We start from the raw sequence: 26,743 nt of genomic DNA, 5'->3' as shown, positions 1-26,743 counted from the left end.
AGTTTTTTTCTTTTATTTTGGTTTCAACATGTAAATGTATAGGTTGTTTAAATGAAATATTTTCTCATGAGATGCTGTTAAAACATTTTTGTCATTAAAATGACATTTCCTCGTAATAACGAGGTGTCATTGAAAATGTTTTTTTTGTAATAATGAGATAATGTTAAGACGATATTTTCCTCATAATAACGAGATGTCAAACTATATATTTTCCTTGTAATAACAAGATGTTGTCATTAAAACAATGTTTTTTTTGTAATGAGATGTCTTTAAAAAGATGTTTACGGAAAAATAAAACCATTTCGAGATTAAAGTTGTTAAATTTGAAAAAAGTCGTTAAATTATGAGAACAAATTCATAATTTAATTTTCTCGTAATTTAATGAGTTTATTCTCAACATTTTATCTCGACTTATTTCTCGAAATTCAACGACATTTTTATCATAATTTAACGAATTTGTTCTCGTAATTTAACGACTTTTTTCTCGTAATTTAATGACTTTATTCTCAACATTTTAGCTCAACTTTTTTCTCGAAATTTAAGGAGTTTTTTTCTCGTAATTTATCAAGTTTATTCTCAACATTTTATCTCGACTTTTTTCTCAAAATTTAACGAGTTTTTTCTCATAATTTAACGAGTTTATTCTCAACATTTTATCTCGACTTTTTTCTTGAAATTTAACAACATTTTTATGATAATTTAACGAATTTGTTCTCGTAATTTAACGACTTTTTTCTCGTAATTTAATGAGTTTATTCTCAACATTTTATCTCAACTTTTTTCTCTCAATTTAACAAATTTTTTTCTCGTAATTTAACGAGTTTATTCTCAACATTTTATCTCGACATTTTTCTCGAAATTTAACGACATTTTTTTCTCGTAATTTAACGAGTTTATTCTCAACATTTTATTTCGACTTTTTTCTCGAAATTTAACAACTTTAATCTCGAGATGGTTTTATTGTTTTTATTATTGCTTGGCCCTAATCCTCTTCCGTAGATGTTTCTTCGAAATAACGAGATAATTCTTTAAAACAATATATTTTCCTCGTAATAACGAGATTAAAACTTGTTTTTCACAATAACGAGATAATGTCGTTAAAACGATATCCTTGTAATAACAAGATGTCATTAAAATATATTTTTTTCCTAATAAGATAATTTGTCATTAAAACTATATATTTTCCTCATAATAACGAGATGTTGTCATTGAAACAATGTTTTTTCGTAATAACGAGATGTCATTAAAACGATACATTTTTCACATAATGTCACAAAACAATTTTTTTTTCCGTTATATGGAGATATTATATCGTTATACGTGACATCACGTTATTACGATATAATCTTGTCAGGCATATTTAAATCAAAAATCATTTAATGACATAATAAAAGACTCTATTTAAGGATCACAGTGCAGCCTCCAAATATAATATGATATAAAATATAAGAATTTCAAATATAATATGATCACATATTCTTTTATATATTTTAATAAGTACAGGTCAGAATAAGATTGTTAAGATGTTGAAAAATAATAAGCATTTTATTTTAATGTTTGGATACTCCTGCCATGCTTGTTTATAGCTTGTCACTTTGTTTATGACTTGCAAAAATTGCTCCTTGCAGCTATATTTATGAGTACTTTCTATTTGCCAACATAGATGACATTATCAGGATGGATATTTTGGGTGGAGAATCCCCTCAATGGTCTCTTTTGAACTTGTGACATAGTGAGGAAGGACTCTCTGTTGAGAAATAGTGGTAAGTTATTATTCTAACCATTGCAATCCTCAATACTGTGCCACTCAAGCTACTGGATCTGCATTTACATTTTAACTTTTTGGCTTTTTACAAAGCCTAGCAACTCTCTCTGTTCATGGGCATTCAAATTAAATCAATAACACAAATAAAACAATACAAAAATGCACTTTTGATTATGTCACAGACTTTCGAATAGACTATCAGTTTTTTTATGATTTCAGAACGGCTTCTTGTTCCTTTTACACTGAATGACCTCTGACAAACTGCATATTTGGGACAAACGTCCCCTGATTATTTCAATACTAAGACTAGCAAGACATAGTCCTTTTAATATAACACAGCCAACACTTATTTGAAAATGCCAAGAAATGGTGTTTTATGTTTATTTAAAGATCTAATGGTAAAATAAAAGTCTGGAGCATTACGCTGAATGACAATTTTACACTTTATTTCACCCATATTTTGACATTTTATTTTCATGAAAGTTATTTGAAACATGAAAGTAGTGCATATAATCTTTTTGTATGTATATAAAATCACTTTAGTCAATTTAATTTGATGGGGACGCCAAAATGGTTACTACTTCTCATCTTTGACCCATGTAATGTTTTGACTAATGTTTAATGCTTCAGAATTTTCCATATTTGTAGATGTGCTAATCTAAAAAACTAGTGAACAAACAAATCTAGGTGTGATTGCACAACGACTCGAGACTAAACATTACTCATCCTGGGATTTCTTCCCAGGTACTCCATCTCTTGTTTTAGCACGCAGTTTGTTCACTTGAGATTCTGCAATGTCGGCACGTTCTTCTGCCTCTTCCAGCTCGTGCTGAAGTTTCCGTAATTTAGCCAAGTTGGCATTTGCCTGTTCCTCGGCTTCCTCGGCAGAGCGTTTGTAAGATTTTACTTTCAGTTGTAGCTTGTCCACCAAGTCCTGCAGTCTTGCCAAGTTTTTGCGATCCTCGTCCGTCTGGTAAGTCAGCTCCTTTATGCGTCGCTCATACTTCCTCACACCTTTAATGGACTCCGAACCTCGCTTTTGCTCTGCATCCAACTCGTTCTCAAGATCACGGATACGTGCCTCCATTTTCTGTAGCTGCTTCTTTCCTCCTTTCATTGCTACTTGCTCGGCTTCATCAAGACGGTGCTGTAGGTCCTTGATGGTCTGCTCCATGTTCTTTTTCATCCTTTCAAGGTGTGCACTAGTGTCTTGTTCTTTCTTTAACTCCTCAGCCATCATGGCGGCATCAGTGATGGCTTTCTTTGCCTTTTCTTCTGCATTGCGGTTCTCTTGCACCAGCTCCTCCATTTCATTCTGCAGCTGAAGCAGATCTGATTCTTGCTTCTTCTTTTGGTTGATAAGGCTAGTGTTTTGGGAGTGCAAGAGTTGCATCCTCTCAGTTGATTCAGTAAGTTCTTGCTCTGCTAGTTTGCGAACCCTTTCCGTCTGTTCTAGCACGGCTCTCAGTTCCTCTAGCTCTGCTTGAATCAGGTTGTTTCTCCGCTCCAACAGGGCAATGTTTTCCTTGAGATCGTCATTACTGTGAAGCGTGTCATCCAACTGGAGTTGAGTGTCTTTTAAGCATGACTGGATCATCTTCAGCTGCTTTTGGGCATCAGATGCCTGTCTGTTGGCCTGGCTTAATTGAATTTCCATTTCATTAAGGTCTCCCTCCATCTTCTTTTTAACTCTCAAGGCTTCGTTACGACTTCTCGTCTCTGCCTCAAGAGAAGCCTGCAAGGATTCAACCATGCGTTGGTAGTTTCTTTTAGCTTGCTCCATTTCCTCATCCTTCTCAGCGATCTTACGCTCAAAATCTGCCTTCAACTGGTTGAACTCCAGCTGAGCTCGTAGGATCTTACCTTCTTCATGCTCAACTGAAGCATCAGCTTCCTCTAGTGCCGACTGCAACTCTGCTTTCTCCTGTTCCAACTGTTTCCTTAGTTTTTCCAACTCATGAACACTCTTTCGTCCTTCACCCACTTGATCCGACAAGTCAGAGATCTCCTCCTGTAGGTTCTTGTTTTCCCTCTTGATGGTCTCAAGGTGATCTAGAGTTTCCTCATAGGAATTCTTAAGTTTAAAGAGCTCGGTACTTAAGCTGCGAGCTTCCTTTTGCGCTCCCTCAAGCTCGCATTGTGACTCTTCGTACTTTTGTTTCCACTCCGCAATGACTTTGTCAAAGGATCTCTGTTTTTTGTCCAGGGCAGCAGATGCTGCATTTGACCGTTCAAGGTCTAGCATCAGATCTTCAATCTCATTTTGCAGCCTATGTTTTGTTTTCTCAAGAGAAGAACACTTTGCATTCACTGCTTCCACTGCATCCTCTGCTTCTTGCAATTTTTGAACAAGTTTCTTCTTGGCTTCCTCCAGTTCCTCTGTCCTCTGAATGCCGTCAGTCTCATACCTCGCCCTCCATGTTGCTACCTCCGTATTGGCCTTTGATAAGGCTCGTTGGAGCTCAGCTTTTGCTTCTTGTTCCTCTTCGAATTGCTCTCTCAGTAAGTCACAATCATGACGGGCTGATTGTACAGCGTGAGCAAGAGCATTTTTTGCTTTTACCTCTTCCTCAAGCTGCCTCCTCAGATCTTCAAGTTGCTGAGTGTAGGAAGTCTTTCCTCTAGTGAGTTGGGAAATCAGACATTCCTTCTCCTCCATTTGTCGTCCAAGTTCCCCGTTTTCAGTCAGCAGTTTGGCTTTCTGTGTAGACAGATCATTAAGAGCTCTCTGGGCTTCTTCAGCTTTTGACCTGTGCTCATTCATCTGATCTTCCAGGGAGCGGCACATCTTTTCAAGATTTACCTTGGCCTTAACAATGCTCTCCATGTTTGAGCAAAGGTCATCCAATTCCAACTTCAATTCAACTTTTTCTTTCTCTAACTTTTGTTTGACTCTTTGCAAACTGTCAATCTGTTCCCCTAGTTCAGCAACACTGTCTGCATGCTTCTTCCGAAGAGAGGCAGTAGTGGTCTCATGCTGAAGGGTGGATTCCTCAAGGTCCCTACGTAACTTCTGAAACTCAGCCTCCCTTTTTTTACTGAGTTCCACCTGAGCAGATGTTGCCCCACCTGCCTCCTCCAGGCGCTCGCTGATGTCTTCCAGTTCTCGAGAAATATCAGATCGCTGTTTCTCCACCTTTGCACGAGCTGCACGTTCCGCATCCAGCTCCTCCTCCAGTTCTTCAATTCGAGCTTGATTTTCTTTTAGCTTTTTCTGCAACTGCGCCGAAGCCATTTGCTCGTCCTCAACCTTTCCATTCAGCTGATTAATTTCAAAGTCTTTCTTTTTAAGTTTTTCCTCTAGCTGCTGTTTGTCATTCTCCAAATCCATTACATTCTCCTGAGTCAGTTTTACATCTCCTTCCAGTTTTCTCTTGCTACGCTCCAAGTCCATCCTAACTTTTTTTTCCTGTTCCAATGAGCCCTCAAGATCATCCACCTGTTGTTCGAGCTTGGCTTTAGCTTTTGTCAATGTATTCACTTTGTCCTCCTCACTTTGAAGGTCATCCAGTGTTTGCTGGTGAGCCTCTTGTAGAGCTTTTTTCTCTTTGGTGAGCTTCATTATGTTTTCATCGAGGGATGCCATTTCCTCAGTCAGATTCTTCACTTTGTTCTCGGTGGCGTGTTTTTCCTTTTCCACCTTGGCCAGTGTTAGCTCCAGGTCATCTATATCTTTCTTGAGCTCAGAGCATTCATCCTCCAACTTGCGTTTCTTGGCTGTGAGGTCTGCGTTTATCTCTTCCTCATCCTCTATACGTTCTGACAGCTCTTTCACTTTGGCTTCTAGCTGGATCTTGCTTTTTATCAGCTGTTCACATCGTTCCTCGGCATCAGTTAAGGTGTCTTGCTCTGATTGCAGCTGAAGGAACAAGTCATTCTTCTCTTGAAGCAGACCGACCATTTTCTCTTCCAACTCTTTCCTCCTGGCCTCGGATTTTTCCAAAGCTTCCTTCAACTTACTGAATTCGTCTTTCATGTTTGCCATCTCCTTTTCAGACTCAGCACTCCTTAGCAAAGGTTTTATCTTAAAGAATAATTTCATCCATGGCCAGTTTTTCACACCGAGGAAGGAACGAAGGTTCCACTGGATGACCATGAGGGCATCTCTGCGCTCCACCAGTTTCTGGTATTCGGCCCTCATCAGTAATCCACGAGCATAAGCTTGGATCCCAGTGATGATACGAGCAAGTTGGTCATCTCTCATCTCCTCTAACGTACCAAGCAGGCCAGCTTTAAAAAAGACTTTTGTGTGGCCAAATTTGTATTGCGTGTGGTCAATGTCTAGTGACCCTAACAGCTTCTCGGCACTCTTCTTGTTCTCAATGAACTGGCCCTCTGGGATGGCAGATGCATTTAGGATTCTGTACCTCTGTTTGAAATCTCCATAGAGGATTCTGTTTGGGAATCCTTTTCTGCAAATCCTGATGCCCTCTAGTACGCCATTGCAGCGAAGCTGGTGCATGACCAGGCAGTTATCCATAATTCCAGGAATCTTGCTCTCATTTGGAATTAAACAGCGAACAAAGTGTGGGTGTGTGGTTTTCAGATTGGTCATTAACTTGTTAAGGTTTTCCCTGTGCAGGGCGGACACTGTCTGAAAAGATGATCCCTTTTTCTTGGCCCCTTTCCCACCTGACTTTTCAGAAGCATCTCCTGCATAACTTGAGAATAGAAGACTCAACAACTTCAGAGAAGACTTCTGATAGAGGCCAACTACTGTTTCATTCAGTGGGTCTTTGTTTTTCACCAGCCAGCCGGCAATATTATAGTCAACAATACCTGCATAGTGGGATAAGGCAAAGTGTGCTTCTGCCTTTCCCTTCACGACTCGTGGCTTCTGGAAAATGTTTGTCTTGCCCAGGTGGTTGTCATAAAGCTTTGCTTTGAATGTCTGATCGCTGGCCTTTGGAAACATGCACTCTTCCTCCAGAATGGACATGATCCCAAGGGGTTTCTCAATCAGATCAATGCAGGCTTGCAGATCCATCCCAAAGTCAATAAACTCCCAATCAATTCCCTCTTTTTTATATTCCTCTTGTTCCAGGACAAACATGTGGTGATTGAAAAACTGTTGCAGCTTTTCGTTTGTAAAATTGATGCAGAGTTGTTCAAATGTGTTGAAATCGAAGATCTCAAAGCCTGCTATGTCAAGCACACCAATGAAATACTGACGATTTTGCTTGGTGTCAAGGGAGTGGTTGATTCTTACCACCATCCAGTTGAACATTTTCTCATACACTGACTTTGCCAGTGCACCAACAGAGTAATACACTTGGTCCACACCCTGTCCTTTTGTTACATACTCATTGCCTACTTTGACCCTTGGATGGCAGAGTCCTTTGAGCAGGTCAGCAGAGTTCAACCCCATTAGATACGCTGCCTTATCTGCATCTTCAGTACCGTCAGGCTCTGCCTGCTCTTCACGCTGTTTCTGTTTGAATTTCATATTGCCATAGTGCATGATAGCACCTGTCAGCTTGTAGACTCCCATCTTTTCTTCTGACGTGAAGCCGAGTACATCAAATGCCTTGTCGGTAGCAAGCAGCTCCTCGTTGTCATTGATGGAAGCGACGGTTACTTCTCCTTGGGAGATGTAAGAGTAGTCATATGGATTATTAGTTATCAACAGCATGTCCAGCAGTTCAGGCTTTTCATTGGACAGTATTTGAAAGAAAATATGGTAGTTCCTCTCAGATTTTAGCTGAAAGGTCACCCGAGACTTCTCCAGCAGGTATGTTTCGATATCAGCTGAAGCAAGTTTACCGCTTGTCGCAAAATGAATGCGGATGAATTTCCCAAAGCGAGAGGAGTTGTCGTTTCTGACCGTTTTAGCGTTGCCAAAAGCCTCGAGTGCAGGGTTAGCCTGAATAATCTGATCCTCTAGGGTTCCCTTGCTAGAGTCTTTCTTTCCAGCCGCTCCACCAGAGGCAGCAATGCTTGCAAAATACTGAATGACTCTCTTGGTGTTGACAGTCTTCCCGGCACCGGATTCTCCAGTGATAAGGACAGATTGGTTCTCCCGATCGGTTAACATGTATTGATAAGCATTATCTGAGATGGAAAAGATGTGAGGCGGGGCCTCTGTTCTTTTCTTACCTCTGTAGGCAGAGACTACATCTGAGTCGTACACGGGTAACCACTTGTAAGGGTTGACCGTGACACAGAACAGCCCTGAGTAGGTGTAGATCATCCAGGCTGCGTAACGCTCTTTGAGGTTGAACAGCACTGCGGGCTCGTGAAGGAAAGTGAGCATCGCCATGTCTTCGATTTTATCGAATTTAGGCGGGTTCTGGGGATGGACGTCCCCGTCCTTGACGGTCACTGTTCTCCCATCCTCAGTTTTAACAGTCACCTTGCCTCCGTCCTTGCTGATAATTTGCCCCTTCACAAACTCCACCTTTTCATCCACAACAAAGCATTCGGTCTTGATGTCAAAGGCTCTTGTCTGAGCTTCGAGACGCTCTTTATCCGACTTCCTCAGGAAGGGAGCAGCCTTTCCGAACTCTGCCATCATAGCATCACCCATAGTGTCTGCTTGATATTTCCAGGTACAGTGAGAGTTGATGAGCACTCCTCGGCTGAGGAAACTTCAGAGACACAAACCACTAGTGCTTGGTTTTTATAGAGGGTAACAGAGATCCAAATAAGGATGTGAAAGGAAAGAACACAGGGACAGGGATTTTATCAAGAGTTAAAAGTGGTGTGGGGTCAGGAACACAACCTTTAGTTGTTGATATCCTTATATAGAAAACTAACACCTCCTTGGTTGTTTCCACCCTTTAAATATATTAGTCATACCTCTAGCACACAGTGTTTGACCAGAAATTCTAGAACTTTAAGGGAATTCTGTTGAAAAAATACAATAAGTTTCTTATTCCTACAAACAAAAAAGAGTAACAAATCAAGGATCTTGTTGGAGCCAATTTGGGACATTATCAGCTGATCATGTACATATTTTTTGGTCTTGCCTAGATTTAAAAGTGTTATATATACATACATACAATTATGCAGGAGATTTTACAGACTGGGATATGGGATATTCTATTCCTTGGAGATATACTGGATTCAGTGAATAACAGTGATAAATATTTATTGAGGTTTCTACTAACAGCAAATTGCCCCAACAAAAATACAATGGGAACAGATTGTGACTGAGATTACAAGGAGAGACTTTTGAAAGACATGGACTGTGTACAACTCAAAACAAAGTTAGAAGAGAGATATTTGTTTGTTGAATATGTAAATATGTATGTATGTGGGTCAATGACATGACGGTCATTTTTTTTGTCCAAAGGCTTTAATAATAATAAAAAACAAAGATATTATGTCCAAAGTATATTAGGTTTTAATTATATTTTGCGACATATAAAGGTATTGTAAAGATTTTTAACCGTCCAAAGGCCAATACAGCCATTTCAGTTGTGATTAAAATATCTTAAAATGTAATGTATATATTTTTTTATTCTGGCATGATTTTATAACATCATATATCAACATAGTGCAAAATGATATTAAAATTATGTGTAGAAATCGCTGTTTTGTTATGAGAAAGAAGGTCCAGAAAAATGAATTTCATTGATGTCATTCGGAGTAACCAATATAAAGGGACCATTTTGGATCGAGTCATGTGGTCAGTATCATGTGACAGGATGTGACATCATTCAGACACCTGCAAAGGACCACATGGTCATGAAGCAAAGTAACTAACTCTCTCTTAACTGTTTGATAAATTCACGTTTTCACTTGATCATACGCATTCATATGTCATTCGGTGCAACCGCTATAAAACATGGAAAATGCTGTAATATTTTAAAAACTTGTACTAAATATAAAATGTTTGAGATGCTAGATATCAGTCTGTTAGCATTGTTTGAAAATATTGTCATTCGGTGTAACCAAAAGTGTCATGCGGTAAAACCGAAATTTTGGTTAAACCAAATGACTTTTTGGTGACAAAATCTTGTAAAAAGTGACAAAAGCAGTGCTAATTGATTATAAAAACCACATAATCTCATTGTTAACACTTAATAAAACTTCAAAATTAATATCTCCATTATGTTTCTCACACTTTTAAAAACCTTATTTGTCAATGACCCATGTACATATGTGAATATGTATCCATAATTGCAACCCATTTGTTTTTCTTCTATTCAAGTATCTTTTTTTCCTACCTAAAATCCAGAAAGAATATGGATAACCGCACCCATGAGGCAGTTTTGACTGTTAAATTAAAAAAAAAAAGAGAATGATTTCTGAAGGATCATGTGACTGAAGACTGGATTAATGATGCTGAAAATTCAGCTTTGATCACAGGAATAAATTACACTTTATTATATATTCACATAGAAAACAGTTGATTTACATTGTAATAATATTTCACAATTTTTACTGTATTTTTCATCAAATAAATGCAGCCTTAGAGAGCAGAAGAGACTTCTTTCAAAAACATAAAAGATTGAAATACATATATATATAGGTCAGAAAATACAAGAAAAACAGATCATGTAATGTTAAAGTAGGACAAGCTGCTGTCCTCTAATGGGAGTTGAAAGTCAGGAATCTGTTTTTATCTTTGTTTGACTTCATGGCAGCGACTTTATCAAAGGTCCTCTGATAGATGCTGCAGACACCTCTGCGTGAAGGACGTCCCGACTCATCTCCACTCAACAACAGCCTTGAAATAGAACACAAGAATGAAAAGAAGTTCCTCTTCACTTCTATTATCTGCCTCTTTGTGCATTCACTGAGCCTCAAGAAACGAGTGTAACTCATCTATAAATCTATTTCTGCTTTCAGTTCAACAGAAAAACATGACATACACACACATTTCATGAATGAAAACTAGTGTTCCTAATACAATGAAGCAAGCAAAGATGTCCAGCAAATAAAATCCCCAGTAGTGAGCTTCAAGAATTTAAGTGCTACATAAGTAAATAACAAGCTTATCAGGTGGTAGATAAGCTGACATACCGCCACCTAAGTGAACACGCTCCTACACTTCATGTGCAGCAACAGATCTGCTCCATGTTCATGCTGCACAACATCTGATTAAATCAGAGTGTGGTCAAAACGATTGGCTACAGAATAATAACAGCTGGAAGGTGACTACCTTTGTGCAAGTTATTGGACCCTTTGAAAAGAACAGCTCCTAATCTGAGCTTCATCTAAAGTATTATAATTATGATAACAACGCTCTTATTAAACAGCCATCAATCATCAGGCATGCTTTAACAGCTTCATGTGGTTAAGCAGTTCACACGCCATTTCCTGCATGTTTACACCATGCAAAGTTTTATGCATTTTGTAACTTAAATGCTTCTTGAAGATGAGAAACACATTTGACATGCAATTAAGGAAATATTCACAAGATGTGGTGAATTATAAAAAAACATTTATTATCCTTTTACATCTTGGAAGAAAAAAACAACAACATTCAGTGTCTGAAAATAAGGGTTCAGTTTCATAGGCACATTTATCTTACTGTACAGCAATAAAAGTTACATTTTAAAATCAATGACTGCATGATTCTGATCTCATCAGATGCATTTAATAACCAGCAAATGCACAATGTTTTGCAACTAGAAAAGATTGTGACAAATTGTTTTCCAAATTCATTCTAATGCACTTGCACGTAATCAAAGTGGCACCATATTTAAGTTTTGACATGAAAATGAACTATTTTGAAGAGGGCGGAGCCTCAGAGCCACACCCACCTATTGCATCATCACCATGGACCAATGACAGTTCGAAGGTGTTCGGACTTTTCTGGAAAGTTCACTTCGGCAAGCTGTTTCGAACTCCTAGATTTAGTTTGAAATGACGTCTAAGTTCATTTTCGTCTAACCTGACTGAGGTTCATTGCAAAAGAATGAAGCACAATTTGGAATTGGATAAATGCTGACCGAATGTTCCGTTTTGGGACACTGTTGGTCTCCAGTGGGAATGTAAACAGTTCAGGGAAACACAAAGCTACAGAACTCTGGCAGTCACAAAAGTGCGTACAGGAAGCTCCGTCAGTACGGGGAGCGCTGGAGGCTGTGCTCAGCAGCGGGACATGCGTTTGCGGTACTGCTCCACCAGAGGGACCAGACAGCGGGGAGACGCGCACTGCAGCATGAAGGGGTGCTGGAGGAGATCGCCGGCATTGGCTCTCTGCACGGGGTCGCGGGTCAACATCGAGTCCAAGAAGTCCCTCAGGACAGGAGAGATCTGTTCGACAGGAGTATAAGAACATCCCATAATTACTGCACATGAGAATTTAATCGCCTAATTGCTTAAATAATGATAAAAAACATCACAATGACAAAAAATAACTTGATTGTCCTAAAAATAGACTATATGCAAACTTTGATTTTAAATCTCATTTAAAATCTCATTCAAATCTCAGATTTTGGAGACTTGTGTATGGAAGAGGATTAGGGCCAAGCAATAATGAAAAAATAAAACCATCTCGAGATTAAACTTGTTAAATAATAAAAAAAAAAGTCGTAATAAATTGTCGAGAATAAACTCATTAAATTTCGAGAATGATGTCGTTGCGTTTCAAGAAAAAACGCGTTAAATTTTGAGAAAAGTTGAAATAAAATGTTGAGAATAAAATCATAAAATTTTGAGAATAAAGTTATTGCGTTTCAAGAAACAATCGTTAAATGTAAAAGAAAAAGTCAAAATAAATTGTAGAGAATAAACTCATTAAATTTAAATAATAAAGTCATTGCGTTTCGAGAAAAAACATGTTAAATTTCAAGAAAAGTCGAAATAAAATGTTAAGAATAAAATCATTACATTTTGAGAAGAAAGTCGTTGCATTTCAAGAAAAACTTCTTAAATTTCAAGAAAAAAGTAAAAAAATGTTGAGATTAAAATCATTAAATTTGGAGAATAAAGTCGTTGCGTTTCAAGAAACACTCGTTAAATGTAAAAAAAAAAGTCAAAATAAATTGTAGAGAATAAACTCATTAAATTTAAATGATAAAGTCATTGCGTTTCGAGAAAAAACTTGTTAAATTTCAAGAAAAGAAGTCGAAATAAAATGTTAAGAATAAAATCATAACATTTCGAGAAGAAAGTCATTGCGTTTTGAGAAAAAGGGTTAAATTTTGAGAAAAGTTGAAATAAAATGTTGAGAATAAAATCATTAAATTTTGAGAATAAAGTCGTTGTGTTTCAAGAAACAATCGTTAAATGTAAAAAAAAGTCAAAATAAATTGTAGAGAATAAACTCATTAAATTTAAATAATAAAGTCATTGCGTTTCGAGAAAAACATGTTAAATTTCAAGAAAAGAAGTCGAAATAAAATGTTAAGAATAAAATCATAAAATTTTGAGAAGAAAGTCGTTGCATTTCAAGAAAAACTTCTTAAATTTCGAGAAAAAAGTTGAAATAAAATGTTGAGAATAAAATCATTAAATTTTGAGAATAAAGGCGTTGCATTTCAAGAAAAACTCATTAAATTTCAAGAAAAAAGTAAAAAAAATGTTGAGATTAAAATAATTAAATTTGGAGAATAAAGTCGTTGCGTTTCAAGAAACACTCATTAAATGTAAAAAAAAAAGTCAAAATAAATTCTAGAGAATAAACTCATTAAATTTAAATAATAAAGTCATTGCGTTTCGAGAAAAAACATGTTAAATTTCAAGAAAAGAAGTCGAAATAAAATGTTAAGAATAAAATCATAACATTTCGAGAATAAAGTCATTGTGTTTTGAGAAAAAGGGTTAAATTTTGAGAAAAGTTGAAATAAAATGTTGAGAATAAAACCATTAAATTTTGAGAATAAAGTCATTGCGTTTCAAGAAACAATCGTTAAATGTAAAAAAAAAGTCAATAAATTGTAGAGAATAAACTCATTAAATTTAAATAATAAAGTCATTGCGTTTCGAGAAAAAACGTTAAATTTCAAGAAAAGAAGTCGAAATAAAATGTTAAGAATAAAATCATAACATTTCGAGAATAAAGTCATTGCGTTTTGAGAAAAAACTTAAATTTCAAGAAAAAAGTTTAAATAAAATGTTGAATAAAGTCATTAAATTTCAAGAATAAAGTCGCTGCATAACTTGTAAAAAAATTTTGAATAAACACTTAAATTTTGACACAAAATTTAATGATTTTATTCTTGACATTGTATTTCAACTTTTTTTTCTCTAAATTTAACAAGTTTAATCTCACATTATAATGAATTTAATTCTGAGATGGTTTTATTTTTTGGCCCTAATCCTCTTCCATACTTGTGTTTATGGTCATGATATAATTTAGTGTTTTTATTTCTATTAATTCCTGCACAAAATCAGTGTGGTTTTAGTATTATAGTATTTAGGCAAGGCAAGGCAATTTTATTTGTATAGCACATTTCATACACAATGGCAATTCAAAGTGCTTTACATAAAGAATAATAATAAAAATAGAACATAAGGAATAGAAATAACAGTAAAAACAGAGAATTTTACCGCAATATTTAAAATGCTTTAAAAGTCAGAATCAAGATGATACATAAAAGATATAAAATACATTAAAAATGAAATAAAAACAGGAAAAGGAATTTAAAGAATAAAAAGATAATACATATAAAATAAAGTGCAAACAGTTTGGACATAGCACAGTGCTCAATCAGCAAATGCATAGATAAAAAGATGTGTTTTGAGTCTGGATTTGAATGTGGCTACTGTAGGAGCACACCTGATCTCTTCTGGAAGCTGGTTCCAGCTGCGGCTGGCGTAACAGCTAAAAGCAGACTCTCCCTGCTTTGAGTGAACCCTTGGTATTTTTAAGTGTGTTGATCCTGATGATCTGAGTGATCTGTTAGGTTTATATTCTATGAGCATATCTGCAATGTCTGAATGTTACCATTGAGTGATTAATAAACGAGTAACAGTACTGTAAAATCAATTCTAAATGCAACTGGAAGCCAGTGCAAGGACTTGAGGACTGGTGTGATGTGTTCATGTTTTCGGGTTCTGCTCAGTATCCTGGCAGCAGCGTTCTGTACGAGCTGCAGTTGTCTTATGGTCTTTTTGGGAAGGCCAGTGAGGAGCCCATTACAGTAATCCACCCTGCTGGTGATGAAAGCATGAACAAGTTTCTCTAAGTCTTGACTGGAGACAAAGCATCTAATTCTTGCAATATTTTTAAGATGATAATATGCTGATTTAGTTACTGTCTTTACATGGCTACTGAAACTCAGGTCTGACTCCAGAATCACACCAAGATTCCTGACTTGATTTTTAGTTGTTTGACCCCTAGAGTGAAGGTACGTGTTCACTTTGAGAACTTCGACTTTGTTTCCAAAAGCAATGACTTCAGTTTTGTCTTTGTTTAACTGAAGGAAGTTTAGGCACATCCAATTTTTAATTTCATCAATGCATTGGCACAGGGAGTCAATGGGGCTGTAGTCGTTAGGTGAGAGGGCTAGGTAAATCTGGGTGTCATCTGCATAGCTGTGATATGCAATTTGGTTCTTTCTCATTATTTGGCTCAGTGGCAGCATATATAGGTTGAACAGGAGGGGTGCGAGTATTGAACCTTGAGGGACTCCGCATGTCATGGATGTCCACTCAGACTTATAGTCACCGATACTCACATAATAACCTCTCCCTTCTAAGTATGACCTGAACCATTTAAGGACCATCCCAGAAAGCCCAACCCAGTTTTCGAGCCTGTCAAGAAGAATGTTGTGATCAACAGTGTCAAACGCAGCACTGAGGTCGAGTAGAACCAGCACTGATAATTTACCTGAATCTGTGTTTAGGCGAATATCATTTATTATCTTTATGAGTGCTGTCTCTGTGCTGTGATGCGGTCGGAAACCAGATTGAAAGTTGTCAAAGTATCCATTCAAGCTTAAGAACTTGTTCAGCTGATTGAAAACAACTTTTTCAATGATCTTGCCTATGAAAGGAAGATTTGAGATTGGCCTGTAGTTGCTCAATATGGTGTTATCCAGATTGCTCTTTTTCAGGAGGGGCTTAACAACTGCAGTTTTCAGGGATTTTGGAAAAGTCCCAGAGAGAAGTGAGGCATTTACCAATTCTAGGAGATCTGCTTCTAAACAGCTAAACACTCTTTTGAAAAAAGATGTGGGAAGTGTGTCAAGGGCGCAGGTTGATGTTTTAAGGTGCTGTACTGTTTCTTCCAAAATTTTACCATCAATTGCTTCAAAATCAGACATAATAGCTACTTTCTGGGGTTGTGATCTGATCTGTTTTACCCCAGTGCAGCTCAAGGATGTGCTGATCGCCTTTCTGATATTATTAATTTTCTCAGAGAAGAAGGAAGCAAACTCACAACATTTGCTGTCTGAGAGCATTTCACTGGGAATCTGACTTGGGGGGTTTGTTAGTCTCTCTACAGTAGCAAAAAGAGTGCGGGTGTTGTTTAAGTTTCTGTTTATTATATTTGAGAAGAAGGTCTGTCTAGCTTTGCCTAATTCCACATTGAAAGCATGAAGAATATCTTTATAGATGTTATAATGAATTTCAAGTTTTGTCTTTCGCCACATGCGCTCAGCTTTTCTGCATTGTCTTTTCATATTTTGCACTGCTGTTGAGTTTCTCCACGGTGCTTTTTGTCTGCCACTTTTCTTCCTGACTTTCACAGGAGCAATGTTATCAATAACATTCTGTACTTTTGAGTTAAAACAATCAAGGAGAAAATCAACAGAGTCTGCAGATATGCTTGGTGTTAAAGATATAGCCTTCATAAACAGTGCACTAGTATTCTCATTTAAGCATCGCTTTTTGCCCGAGACAGATCTAGCTTCAACAGTCGGACAGATCAATATTTCAAAGAAAATACAGAAATGATCAGATAGCGCTACATCCTTAATGACAATGGATGAAATGTTTAGACCCTTACTAATAATTAAATCTAGAGTGTGTCTGTGTGTGAATGTACATGCTGAGTCAGATCAAAAGTATTCAGAACAGTTATGATTTCTTTTGCCATATTGGATTCTGCATTTTCTATGTGGATGTTAAAGTCCCCAGTAATAACAAAACAGTCAAACTCTGAGGAAATCGCTGATAACAGTTCTGTAATATCCTCCACAAAGGCTGGAGAGTATTTTGGAGGCCTGTAAATAACTATAAGTAGAATGCGAGGAGCACCTTTTAACACAATACCTAAATATTCGAAAGACAAGTAATCCCCAAATGACACTTGCTTGCATTGATAGACATCTTTAAATAGAGCAGCAACACCTCCACCTCTCCTAACAGCTCTGCAGACACTCATAAAAGTAAAGTTAGGAGGGGCTGTTTCATTCAGGATTGTTGCACTGCAGCTGTCTTCAAGCCATGTTTCATTTAGAAGCATAAAATCTAGGTTGTTTGTAGTTATTAAGTCATTGACTAGAAGTGATTTATTTTTAAGTGAGCGGATGTTTAAAAGTGCTAACTTAACAGTCTTACTTTCTGTCTCTACAGTAATCTTAGTTTGACTTGTAATAGGCAGCAGATTAAATGGGTTTGCCAAACGGTTTGAAAAGGCCTTAGGCTTTCTATAACGTAATAAAACAGAAATAGAGAAAGCTACAGGCACACTGGGTTCCCGTTTGTTCTGTAAACATTTTGAATTCACTTTTATTTTAGTTTGCATTTTAATTTACGTTTTAGTCATTTTTTATGTGCTTTTAACATTTCTATTCATTTTTTTTTTAATTTTAGCTTCAATTTATTTTTCAGTTTAATTTATATTTATTTATATTTATAATTTATATTTCAGTATTTCCATTGATAATATTTTCACGTCATCAAGTTTCAGTTAACGAAAATGATTTCGGCAACATTTTACAACACGGTTTCATTTGTTAACACGAGTAAACTACATTAGTTAACATGAACTAATGAAAAATACTGCTAAAGCACTGATTATTAATGAATGTTAATTTTAACATGTACTAATACATTATTTAATGGACCTGAGCGAACATTAAGATTAAATAAAGATTAATAATTAGTAATAGATTAATAACTTAATAAAGATTAATAAATACTGTTACACATCTATTACTTAATGTTAGATGATGCATTATGAGATCTTATTGTAAAATTGTTCCATATTTTTAATACTTTTGATTATATTCATGTTCTGTTTTGGCGTGTTGTTGGTTTTACCTTGCTGGCGTTTCTGGCAGTAGGCGCTGGCTCGTCCCGCAGTCTCTTCATCGCTGCGATCGGCGTCTCGCTGAAGTATGGAGGTTCTCCATCAACCATCTCCACCACCATGATTCCCAGAGACCACACATCCACCTACGAACACCAGACAACATGAGCTCTTCACTTCAGCAGATATCACGGTCTCTTCCTCTGTAACGCTTGGATTACAGAAACATCCTATCTGTTCAGTGACCATGAAGTCAAAACTTAAGATAGGAAGTTTCTGTAATACAGCCAATGATTCCAAATTCCGAAGGATTTCAGGAGAAGCCGAAAGTCATAATGAAACAACAAAAATAACACTCTCAAGAATCAGAACTGCAGTAGTTTTACAGTCACTCGTGTACTGAACGTTTCCTGAGCAGTCAGTGGTTTACCAGTCAGAATAATGTTAGTATTGTTCTGTAAGTCAAGATAAAGTTATAGAGAACCAAAACTAAAACAATTCAAATTCATTTGCACGACTTACTAATATGTTCTAATAATTCAGATTAGAATTCTAATTACTAAATGGTTTTAAATATATATTGTTCTCAGTTAATGCATTAACTCATTGAGACCTGTGTGTGATCTGATTCAAAGAAAACTACATTTACGGCATATTCCAGGAACTCGTTTATATGCGTGATTGAGTTTGTTGACCTCAGTGCCGTACGGCGTCTTGGAAACCACTTCAGGAGCCATCCAGTACGGAGTTCCCACTAACGACTTCCTCTTGGGAATGTCTTTGCTGATCTGAGCACAGAATCCGAAGTCGGACAGTTTGACCTGTGAAAGGATGAGAATGAGATATAACTACACCACAACATCAAAGAAAATACGATTTCAGTCTTTCTACATTTTTCACATTTAATTCAATGTGTTACTTGCCGATTCTTTGTTATTATTTATGAAATTTACTAGCAATATCTGAGGCCCTGTTTACACCTGCATGGTATTAAGATGCGTTTTGGTCAATCGGATCACAAGTAGAGGGAGACACATTCCCGTTTACAACTGGGGTCTCTGTCCTCTGTCCTGATATCTTTGAGGGTATGGGCTTTCTCAGATCTTTCGATATAATGGACGAAAAATAAGCTCATGCAATTTACATATGAAAGCGACTGGAGATGATGCAAAAATACATGGAGAAGACCAATTCGAAATAAGGAATGGTGGGAGAACATCATGCTTGGTACATTTTTCATCCTCAAAACAAACTTGGGTCTTCAAGCGACAAAGTTTAAAGGGGTCATGAATAGATAAATCAAATTTTTATTTTTATTTTTATTTTTAATTAACAACAGTAATGTCACACAAGTGTGAGTAACAGTGTGCCACTATTGCTTTGTTTGATATTGAAATATTAAGATTTGCCGTCTTTTTCTTTTGCTCCGGCATTTATGGGGTTAATGCATTGGATTATGGGATATGGAATAGGGGTGTCGCAATATACCGGTATTGATGATAATCGTGATATTCAAAGCATGATGAAATATCGATATCGTGTTAATTTAGGGTGTCACAATATACCAGTATTGGCGATAACCACAATATTTAAAATGAATAGGACAGTTATGATATCATGACATGTAAATACTCCAGCGCAGTACCTGGTTGAGCTCTCAGGTGGCAGTATTGCACCTCCGTGTCCATCACCCTGCGGATTACGCCATTTTACAGAGAGTAAGTTGCGATTATTTTACTAGTCGTGGAATGGGAAATGTTACATTAACAGTGACTTTCTGTGTTCATATATTTAAATAAAGGGTGATTCTTTTAATAAGTACCGTGTTTTCTTTACTCAGCGTGACGTATGCATGCAGTTATATGCCTCAAAATTCAAGATACACGGGCATTTTTGCCCAGACGAGTTTTTGTCATTATATTATATAAGATGTAGTTGCATTACAATATCACACGAGCAAAAGTGCCGTTTTTCTCAAATCAGCACAAATGCAATGTTCATTTAACTTATAAATGAATAAAATGAACAATGTGAGTTACATTTTAGACATTTTATGACAATGATGAACAGCAGAGCAGTCCCCGTGCAACAGACAGAAATGTTTTTATATATACTGACTGAATCTGCATTTAAAACGAATCATTTAATGATTAAATGACTCATTCAATAAATAATTGTTCCTGAATGAATCAGTCATTTGAACAAATCGGTTGAATGAATGACTCACTCACTCACTCATTAAGACAGTGACTTGCTGCCACCTACTGGCAGTTTAGTTTCATATTTAAAGTACATTTTAATTAAAACGTTAAATATTATTTAAATATTGAATTCAATTTATGCAGACAAATTGTAAATGCTGTGTAAATATATTAATGCCATTTCTCATTCTCTGTCACCTCTGTATTGCAAAGATGGATTTTGTTGATAATGATTTAATTTGATTGGTAACAGCCATAATGTCCTATACTATTTCTTCAGGTCTTAAAAAGCCTTGACTTTAAAAAATGTGCAGCAACCCTGAAAGAGAAAAACGAAATAAACAAAGTAAAAATTATTTAGACTGATACATTTTTTCCCCAAAGGATTCTATAGATATCGCGATATATCGATATTGTGAATTCTTTTGGCCACAATAACTGTGGTGTGAAAAATCTAATATCGTGACAGCACTAATATGGAAGAAGCACATAGAGAAGCTGCTTTTGTTATTGTTTTGATCGAAGCCATTCGCTGTAATCCTGAATAAAAGCTTCAGTAAGAGACATCTTGGCAACATATACTTTATCGAAATAGATGAACTATGAATAAACTATAAGAACAAACATTGGTACATTCATTCATAATTCCGTTTACACAAAACATCATAAGTCATCCTCTGTCAGTTATAACTGTGGAAACTCAAAGTACTTTATTTGCCTTATAAAGCACATTGTTGGCAAACTATATATTTTTCAACTTCAGAAGCCTTCTAAACAATTCCACACATGTAATGGCGAGGACGTTGAAAATGTTTCTAATATGCAAAACTGTTACCCAATCATAGCAGTGGGCGTTTACTTCCAAGTCTTGACTGCGACGCCCATCAAAACAGTGTTTGAAAGAGAGGGTCAAAAACAGGATAGAAATTACTTCTAAATAAGGATGTTTTTTGATGTAAAAATCTTGATAACATTATAAGTGGACCTAAGAGAACATTATAATTTAATGCAGTTCATGACCCCTTTAAATAATATTCACAGTTGTGGATGTTACGGTTTCAGTGCAGAGTCAGTCTTACCCTGCCATCCAGTGTCAGTAAAATGGAGTCACTCTTGATGTCTCTGTGAATGACGCCCTGAGCGTGAAGATAACAGAGCGCCTGCAGCACGGATTCACACACTGTAGCGATCTGTTCCTCTGTTAGTCTAAACACACACACACACACACACACACACACACACACATTAGGTAAACAAGGGCTGTGCCTCCTTCCACTCCTGGCATTCAGCAGCATAAAAAAGTTAAACATCTAAACTGTTTATATCTGACTACCTGAATAATAAGAAATGTTTCTTGAGCAGCAAATCATCATATTAGAATGATTTCTGAAGGATCATGTGACACTGAAGACTGGAGTAATGATGCTGAAAATTCAGCTTTGATCACAGGAATAAATTACACTTTACTATATATTCACTGTATCAATTTTTACTGTATTTTTGATCATATAAAAGCAGCCTTGGTGCATTGCATCTGCACATTGCAAAAAAACAATCTGCATTCACATTGCATACTTGCATGAAGTATTGCAAAACTTGTTACACAAAAACTGCAATCTGGGCTGACTTCATCGCGGGCGTTTAATACTTGATGTAACAGTTTTAGAACAAAGATGAACCAGGGTGTGTGAGAAACATCAATAAAGACTGTAAAAAGAAACTCAACGGTGCTTGGAAAGTTTCCAGTTCCCAAACTGTTATGTAACTCTTTTATTACAGCAGACTTGAGCCAGCAAAAAAACCAAAAAATCTTGTTGTTCTGCTTTAGTGAAGTTTTTAAGATACTGTCTGGGAGAAGATCTAAACTGTGCCGGCAGTCCATGTTTTGCACGGACTGATCTTAAAATAAGCATTTCTACGCTTTCTGAATGACATCACTATGACATCAGTGTCTGTGGGATTATTCAGCTGTTTTCTGGTCCAGCAGGAAAAAATGGTGCATCTGATCACTTAGTAAAGCAACAGAAGACTTTCCTCATCGACATACATGATCACTCAGGTGTGTTAAAAAAGATGTAAAAGTAGTTCATTACCTGGTTTCTGAGACGATGTTGGTAAGAGCGCCGCCCTGCAGGTATTCCATGATGACCCAGAGCTCTTCACCCACCAGCGCACTCTTGTACATCTCTACCACGTTTTTATGCCTGTAGTCTCGCATGATAACCACCTGTGAGTAATGACGTCCAGAAATCATTTTCACGATTACATATATATATATATATACAGTACAGTCCAAAAGTTTGGAACCACTAAGATTTTTAATGTTTTTAAAAGAAGTTTCGTCTGCTCACCAAGGCTACATTTATTTAATTAAAAATACAGTAAAAAACAGTAATATTGTGAAATATTATTACAATTTAAAATAACTGTTTTCTATTTGAATATATTTCACAAAGTAATTTATTCCTGTGATCAAAGCTGAATTTTCAGCATCATTACTCCAGTCTTCAGTGTCACATGATCCTTCAGAAATCATTCTAATATGCTGATCTGCTGCTCAAGAAACATTTAATGTGTACAATATTTTTTTTCAGGATTATTTGATGAATAGAAAGTTCAAAAGAACAGTGTTTATCTGAAATCTAATCTTTTGTAACATTATAAATGTCTTTACTGCCACTTTTGATTGATTTAATGCATCCTTGCTGAATAAAAGTATTCATTTCTTTAATTTCTTTTCAAAAAAATAAAAATAAAATTCGTACTGACCCCAAACTTTTGAACGGTAGTGTATAATGCTACAGAAGCTTTGTATTTCAGATAAATGCTGTTCTTTTGAACTTTCTATTCATCAAGGAATCCTGAAAAAAAAAATACACAACTGTTTTCAACATTGAAAATAATCATAAATGTTTCTTGAGCAGCAGATCAGCATATTAGAATGATTTCTGAAGGATCATGTGACACTGAAGACTGGAGTAACGATGCTGAAAATTCAGCTTTGCATCACAGGAATAAATTACTTTGTCAAATATATTTAAATAGTACACAGTTATTTTAAATTGTAATAATATTTCACAATATTACTGTTTTTTACTGTATTTTTAATTAAATAAATGTAGCCTTGGTGAGCAGACGAAACTTCTTTTAAAAACATTAAAAATCTTAGTGGTTCCAAACTTTTGGACTGTACTGTATGTATGTGTGTGTATATATATATATATATATATATATATATATATATATATATATATATATATATATATATATATATATAAAAGTAAAAGAAAAAAATATATAAATATTAAATAATTTGTTAATATAATTTTTATATAATATATTTTTACTCTATATATATATATCTCATACATACACTGCCCTCCAAAAGTTTGGAAACGCCCTAGTAAAATGAGGTTTTGGACAATATTGGCATGAATCCGTTTTAATTTGAGGTAATTTTTCACTGATAAGGGACAACACAAGCTACGAAAACATATTTTATTATATAAACAGTTTATACAAAGAAAAAAACTTTTCGATTCATCAAAATATCCACCATTAGCAGCTATCTGACCTAAACTGGGTTCTGATTGGCTCATTGTATTCTAAACTTAACTGGCTATCAGAAGGTGTTAAGCTATTAAGGTGTGCTGACCCAAAACTCTTTTACAAACCTGGGTCAAGTTTAATCCAGTAACCAGCATCACAGCTGGCAAAGGGGCATGTCTGACTTTGACATGTGTATATTGCCATTATTATGTAGTCAAAATATTATTATTGCTGGTCTACAATGATAATGTCAAGTTACTGTAATGTATCTGCACCAAAAAATGATAAGGATTTATGCTGATATTGCCCAAAACCACACTTTGCCAGGTGTGTTTCCAAACTTTTGGAGGGCAGTGTAAATATATATATGTAAAGTTAATTTATTTATTTATTTATACAACAACACTTCTTTAAAGCAAGTCATCATTTCTGAATGGCTTGATCCCTTTAGTTTTGTTTTAAAAGTTAAAAATTTTCATTGTTTAACTTCTCATTAAGATCTCATTCACATTATGGAAATTAAATCAGTCATACTAGTTTTCTCATACTTCATTGAAGAGCAGTTCTCTCCTCTGTTGCTTCCTCAGGTCCATCATCTTCACCGCAACCTGACGTCCGCTGTGCTTCTCCCGGGCGATGCAAACCACACCCGTGGATCCTTCTCCGATCTTCACAAAGCTTTCCAGATAAGAGCGAGGATCCCCATTGTCCACAACCATCTGCAGGGCGGCTTTGAACTGCTCGTGTGTGACTTTGGGCAGCTCTGGGATACTGGTGGGCGTCTGGGAAGGTCTCAGACTGGGCGAGGAGGCTCCGGCGGGACTCGCGGACGAGCCTGTCGGTGGAGGTCTGGGCTGGGATGGGCTGTCTTGGGTCGGTGGTATTGAGGCCGGAATCCCAGAGGTTTTGTTGGGAGAAATGCCGTCCGGGATGTCGTTGGAGGAACGACGTGTGGTTTGGAGGCCGATTAATCCATGCCCTGGTTTTGGACTACTAGTGCTGTTGGGTTTGGAAATGGCTGCGTAGGTCGGTGAATTCACCTGTATTCAAGGATAAATATGACGTCTATTGAGTTCTTCAGACAAAACTAGGAAGCAACTTATTACACTGGAAGAAAATTAAAAGAATATTTTGGGTTTAAAACAAGCTTTATCAACAACATCTAGGCAGTGTTTTTATCGTTAAACGTTTTCTGTCATAACTTTCGTAGTGTTGGCGGAATAGATCTGCTATACTGCTGCTGCTGTTGTTATTGTTGCTGCTGCTGTTGCTGCTGTTATTATTGCTGCTGCTTTTGTTATTGTTGCTGCTGCTGCTGCTGCTGCTATTATTGCTGCTGCTGCTGCTGCTGTTGTTATTGCTGCTGCTGCTGTTGTTATTGCTGCTGCTGTTGCTGCTGTTGTTATTGCTGCTGCTGCTGTTGCTGCTGTTGTTATTGCTGCTGCTGTTGCTGCTGTTATTATTGCTGCTGATGTTGTTATTGTTGCTGCTGCTGCTGTTGTTATTGCTGCTGTTGCTGCTGTTATTATTGCTGCTGCTGTTATTATTGCTGCTGTTATTATTGCTGCTGTTGTTATTGCTGCTGTTGCTGCTGTTATTATTGCTGCTGCTGCTGCTATTATTGCTGCTGCTGCTGTTGTTATTGCTGCTGCTGCTGTTGTTATTGCTGCTGCTGCTGCTGCTGTTGTTATTGCTGCTGCTGTTGCTGCTGTTATTATTGCTGCTGCTGTTGTTATTGTTGCTGCTGCTGCTGCTGTTGTTATTGCTGCTGTTGCTGCTGTTATTATTGCTGCTGTTATTATTGCTGCTGTTGTTGTTATTGCTGCTGTTGCTGCTGTTATTATTGCTGCTGCTGTTGTTATTGTTGCTGCTGCTGCTGCTGTTGTTATTGCTGCTGTTGCTGCTGTTATTATTGCTGCTGTTATTATTGCTGCTGCTGTTGTTATTGCTGCTGTTGCTGCTGTTATTATTGCTGCTGTTATTATTGCTGCTGCTGTTGTTATTGTTGCTGCTGCTGCTGCTGTTGTTATTGCTGCTGTTGCTGCTGTTATTATTGCTGCTGTTGTTGTTATTGCTGCTGCTGTTGTTATTGCTGCTGCTGTTGTTATTGCTGCTGCTGTTGTTATTGCTGCTGCTGTTGTTATTGCTGCTGCTGTTATTATTGCTGCTGCTGTTGTTATTGCTGCTGCTGTTGTTATTGTTGCTGCTGTTGTTATTGCTGCTGCTGTTATTATTGCTGCTGCTGTTGTTATTGCTGCTGCTGCTGCTGTTATTATTGCTGCTGCTGTTGTTATTGCTGCTGCTGATGCTGTTATTACTGCTGCTGTTATTACTGCTGCTGCTGCTGTTGTTATTGCTGCTGCTGTTATTACTGCTGCTGTTATTATTGCTGCTGCTGTTGTTATTGCTGCTGCTGCTGTTATTACTGCTGCTGTTGTTATTGCTGCTGCTGCTGCTGCTGTTATTATTGCTGCTGCTGTTGTTATTGCTGTTGCTGTTGTTATTGCTGCTGCTGTTGTTATTATTGCTGCTGCTGTTGTTATTGCTGCTGCTGCTGTTATTATTGCTGCTGCTGCTGTTATTATTGCTGCTGCTGTTGTTATTGCTGTTGCTGCTGCTATTATTGCTGCTGCTGTTGTTATTGCTGCTGCAGTTATTGCTGCTGCTGTTGCTGCTGTTATTATTACTGCTGCTGTTGTTATTGCTGCTGCTGCTGCTGTTGTTATTGCGGCTGCTGCTGTTGTTATTGCGGCTGCTGTTGTTGTTGCTATTGCTGCTGCTGTTGTTATTGCTGCTGCTGCTGTTGTTGTTATTGCTGTTGCTGCTGTTGTTGTTATTGCTGCTGCTGTTGTTTATTGCTGCTGCTGTTGTTATTGCGGCTGCTGTTGTTGTTGCTATTGCTGCTGCTGTTGTTATTGCTGTTGCTGCTGCTGTCGGTTATTGCTGCTGCTGTTATTGCTGCTACTGTTATTGCTGCTGCTGTTATTGCTGCTGCTGCTGCTGTTGTTATTGTTGCCGCTGCTGTTATTTATTGCTGCTGCTGTTGTTATTGTTGCCGCTGCTGCTGTCGGTTATTGCTGCTGCTGCTGCTATTTATTGCTGCTGCTGCTGTTATTGCTGCTGCTGTTG

The 26,743-nt window shown here is 37.0% G+C and overlaps 2 protein-coding genes across 7 annotated transcripts in view; both read right to left on the bottom strand.

Annotated features, from left to right (window-relative positions):
* Window positions 1-2,024: 2,024 nt before the first annotated feature.
* On the bottom strand, window positions 2,025-8,291 carry myh6 (myosin, heavy chain 6, cardiac muscle, alpha). Its single transcript, XM_048207882.1, has one exon. The coding sequence runs from the start codon at window positions 8,289-8,291 to the stop codon at window positions 2,484-2,486; it is 5,808 nt and encodes a 1,935-aa protein (XP_048063839.1). The 3' UTR covers window positions 2,025-2,483.
* Window positions 8,292-11,139: 2,848 nt separating this feature from the next.
* Window positions 11,140-26,743, bottom strand: part of pak6b (p21 protein (Cdc42/Rac)-activated kinase 6b) — a 40,486-nt gene continuing 24,882 nt past the window's right edge. For all 6 annotated transcript variants that reach the window (XM_048207891.1, XM_048207894.1, XM_048207892.1 and 3 more), the window contains 6 exons: window positions 24,163-24,654; window positions 22,159-22,292; window positions 21,145-21,271; window positions 18,560-18,685; window positions 17,876-18,010; window positions 11,140-11,974 (listed from right to left, as the gene is read on the bottom strand). In XM_048207891.1, coding sequence (XP_048063848.1) covers window positions 11,807-11,974; window positions 17,876-18,010; window positions 18,560-18,685; window positions 21,145-21,271; window positions 22,159-22,292; window positions 24,163-24,654 — 1,182 coding nt within the window. In that variant the 3' untranslated portion in view covers window positions 11,140-11,806. The remainder of the gene's footprint in view (window positions 11,975-17,875; window positions 18,011-18,559; window positions 18,686-21,144; window positions 21,272-22,158; window positions 22,293-24,162; window positions 24,655-26,743) is intronic.

This window comes from Megalobrama amblycephala, linkage group LG11 (genome assembly GCF_018812025.1).
Source record: "Megalobrama amblycephala isolate DHTTF-2021 linkage group LG11, ASM1881202v1, whole genome shotgun sequence".
In the NCBI taxonomy this organism is placed as follows: Eukaryota; Metazoa; Chordata; class Actinopteri; order Cypriniformes; family Xenocyprididae; genus Megalobrama; species Megalobrama amblycephala.
The sequence above is the reverse complement of the archived record's forward strand: the minus strand, read 5'-3'. Positions and strand labels throughout refer to the sequence as shown.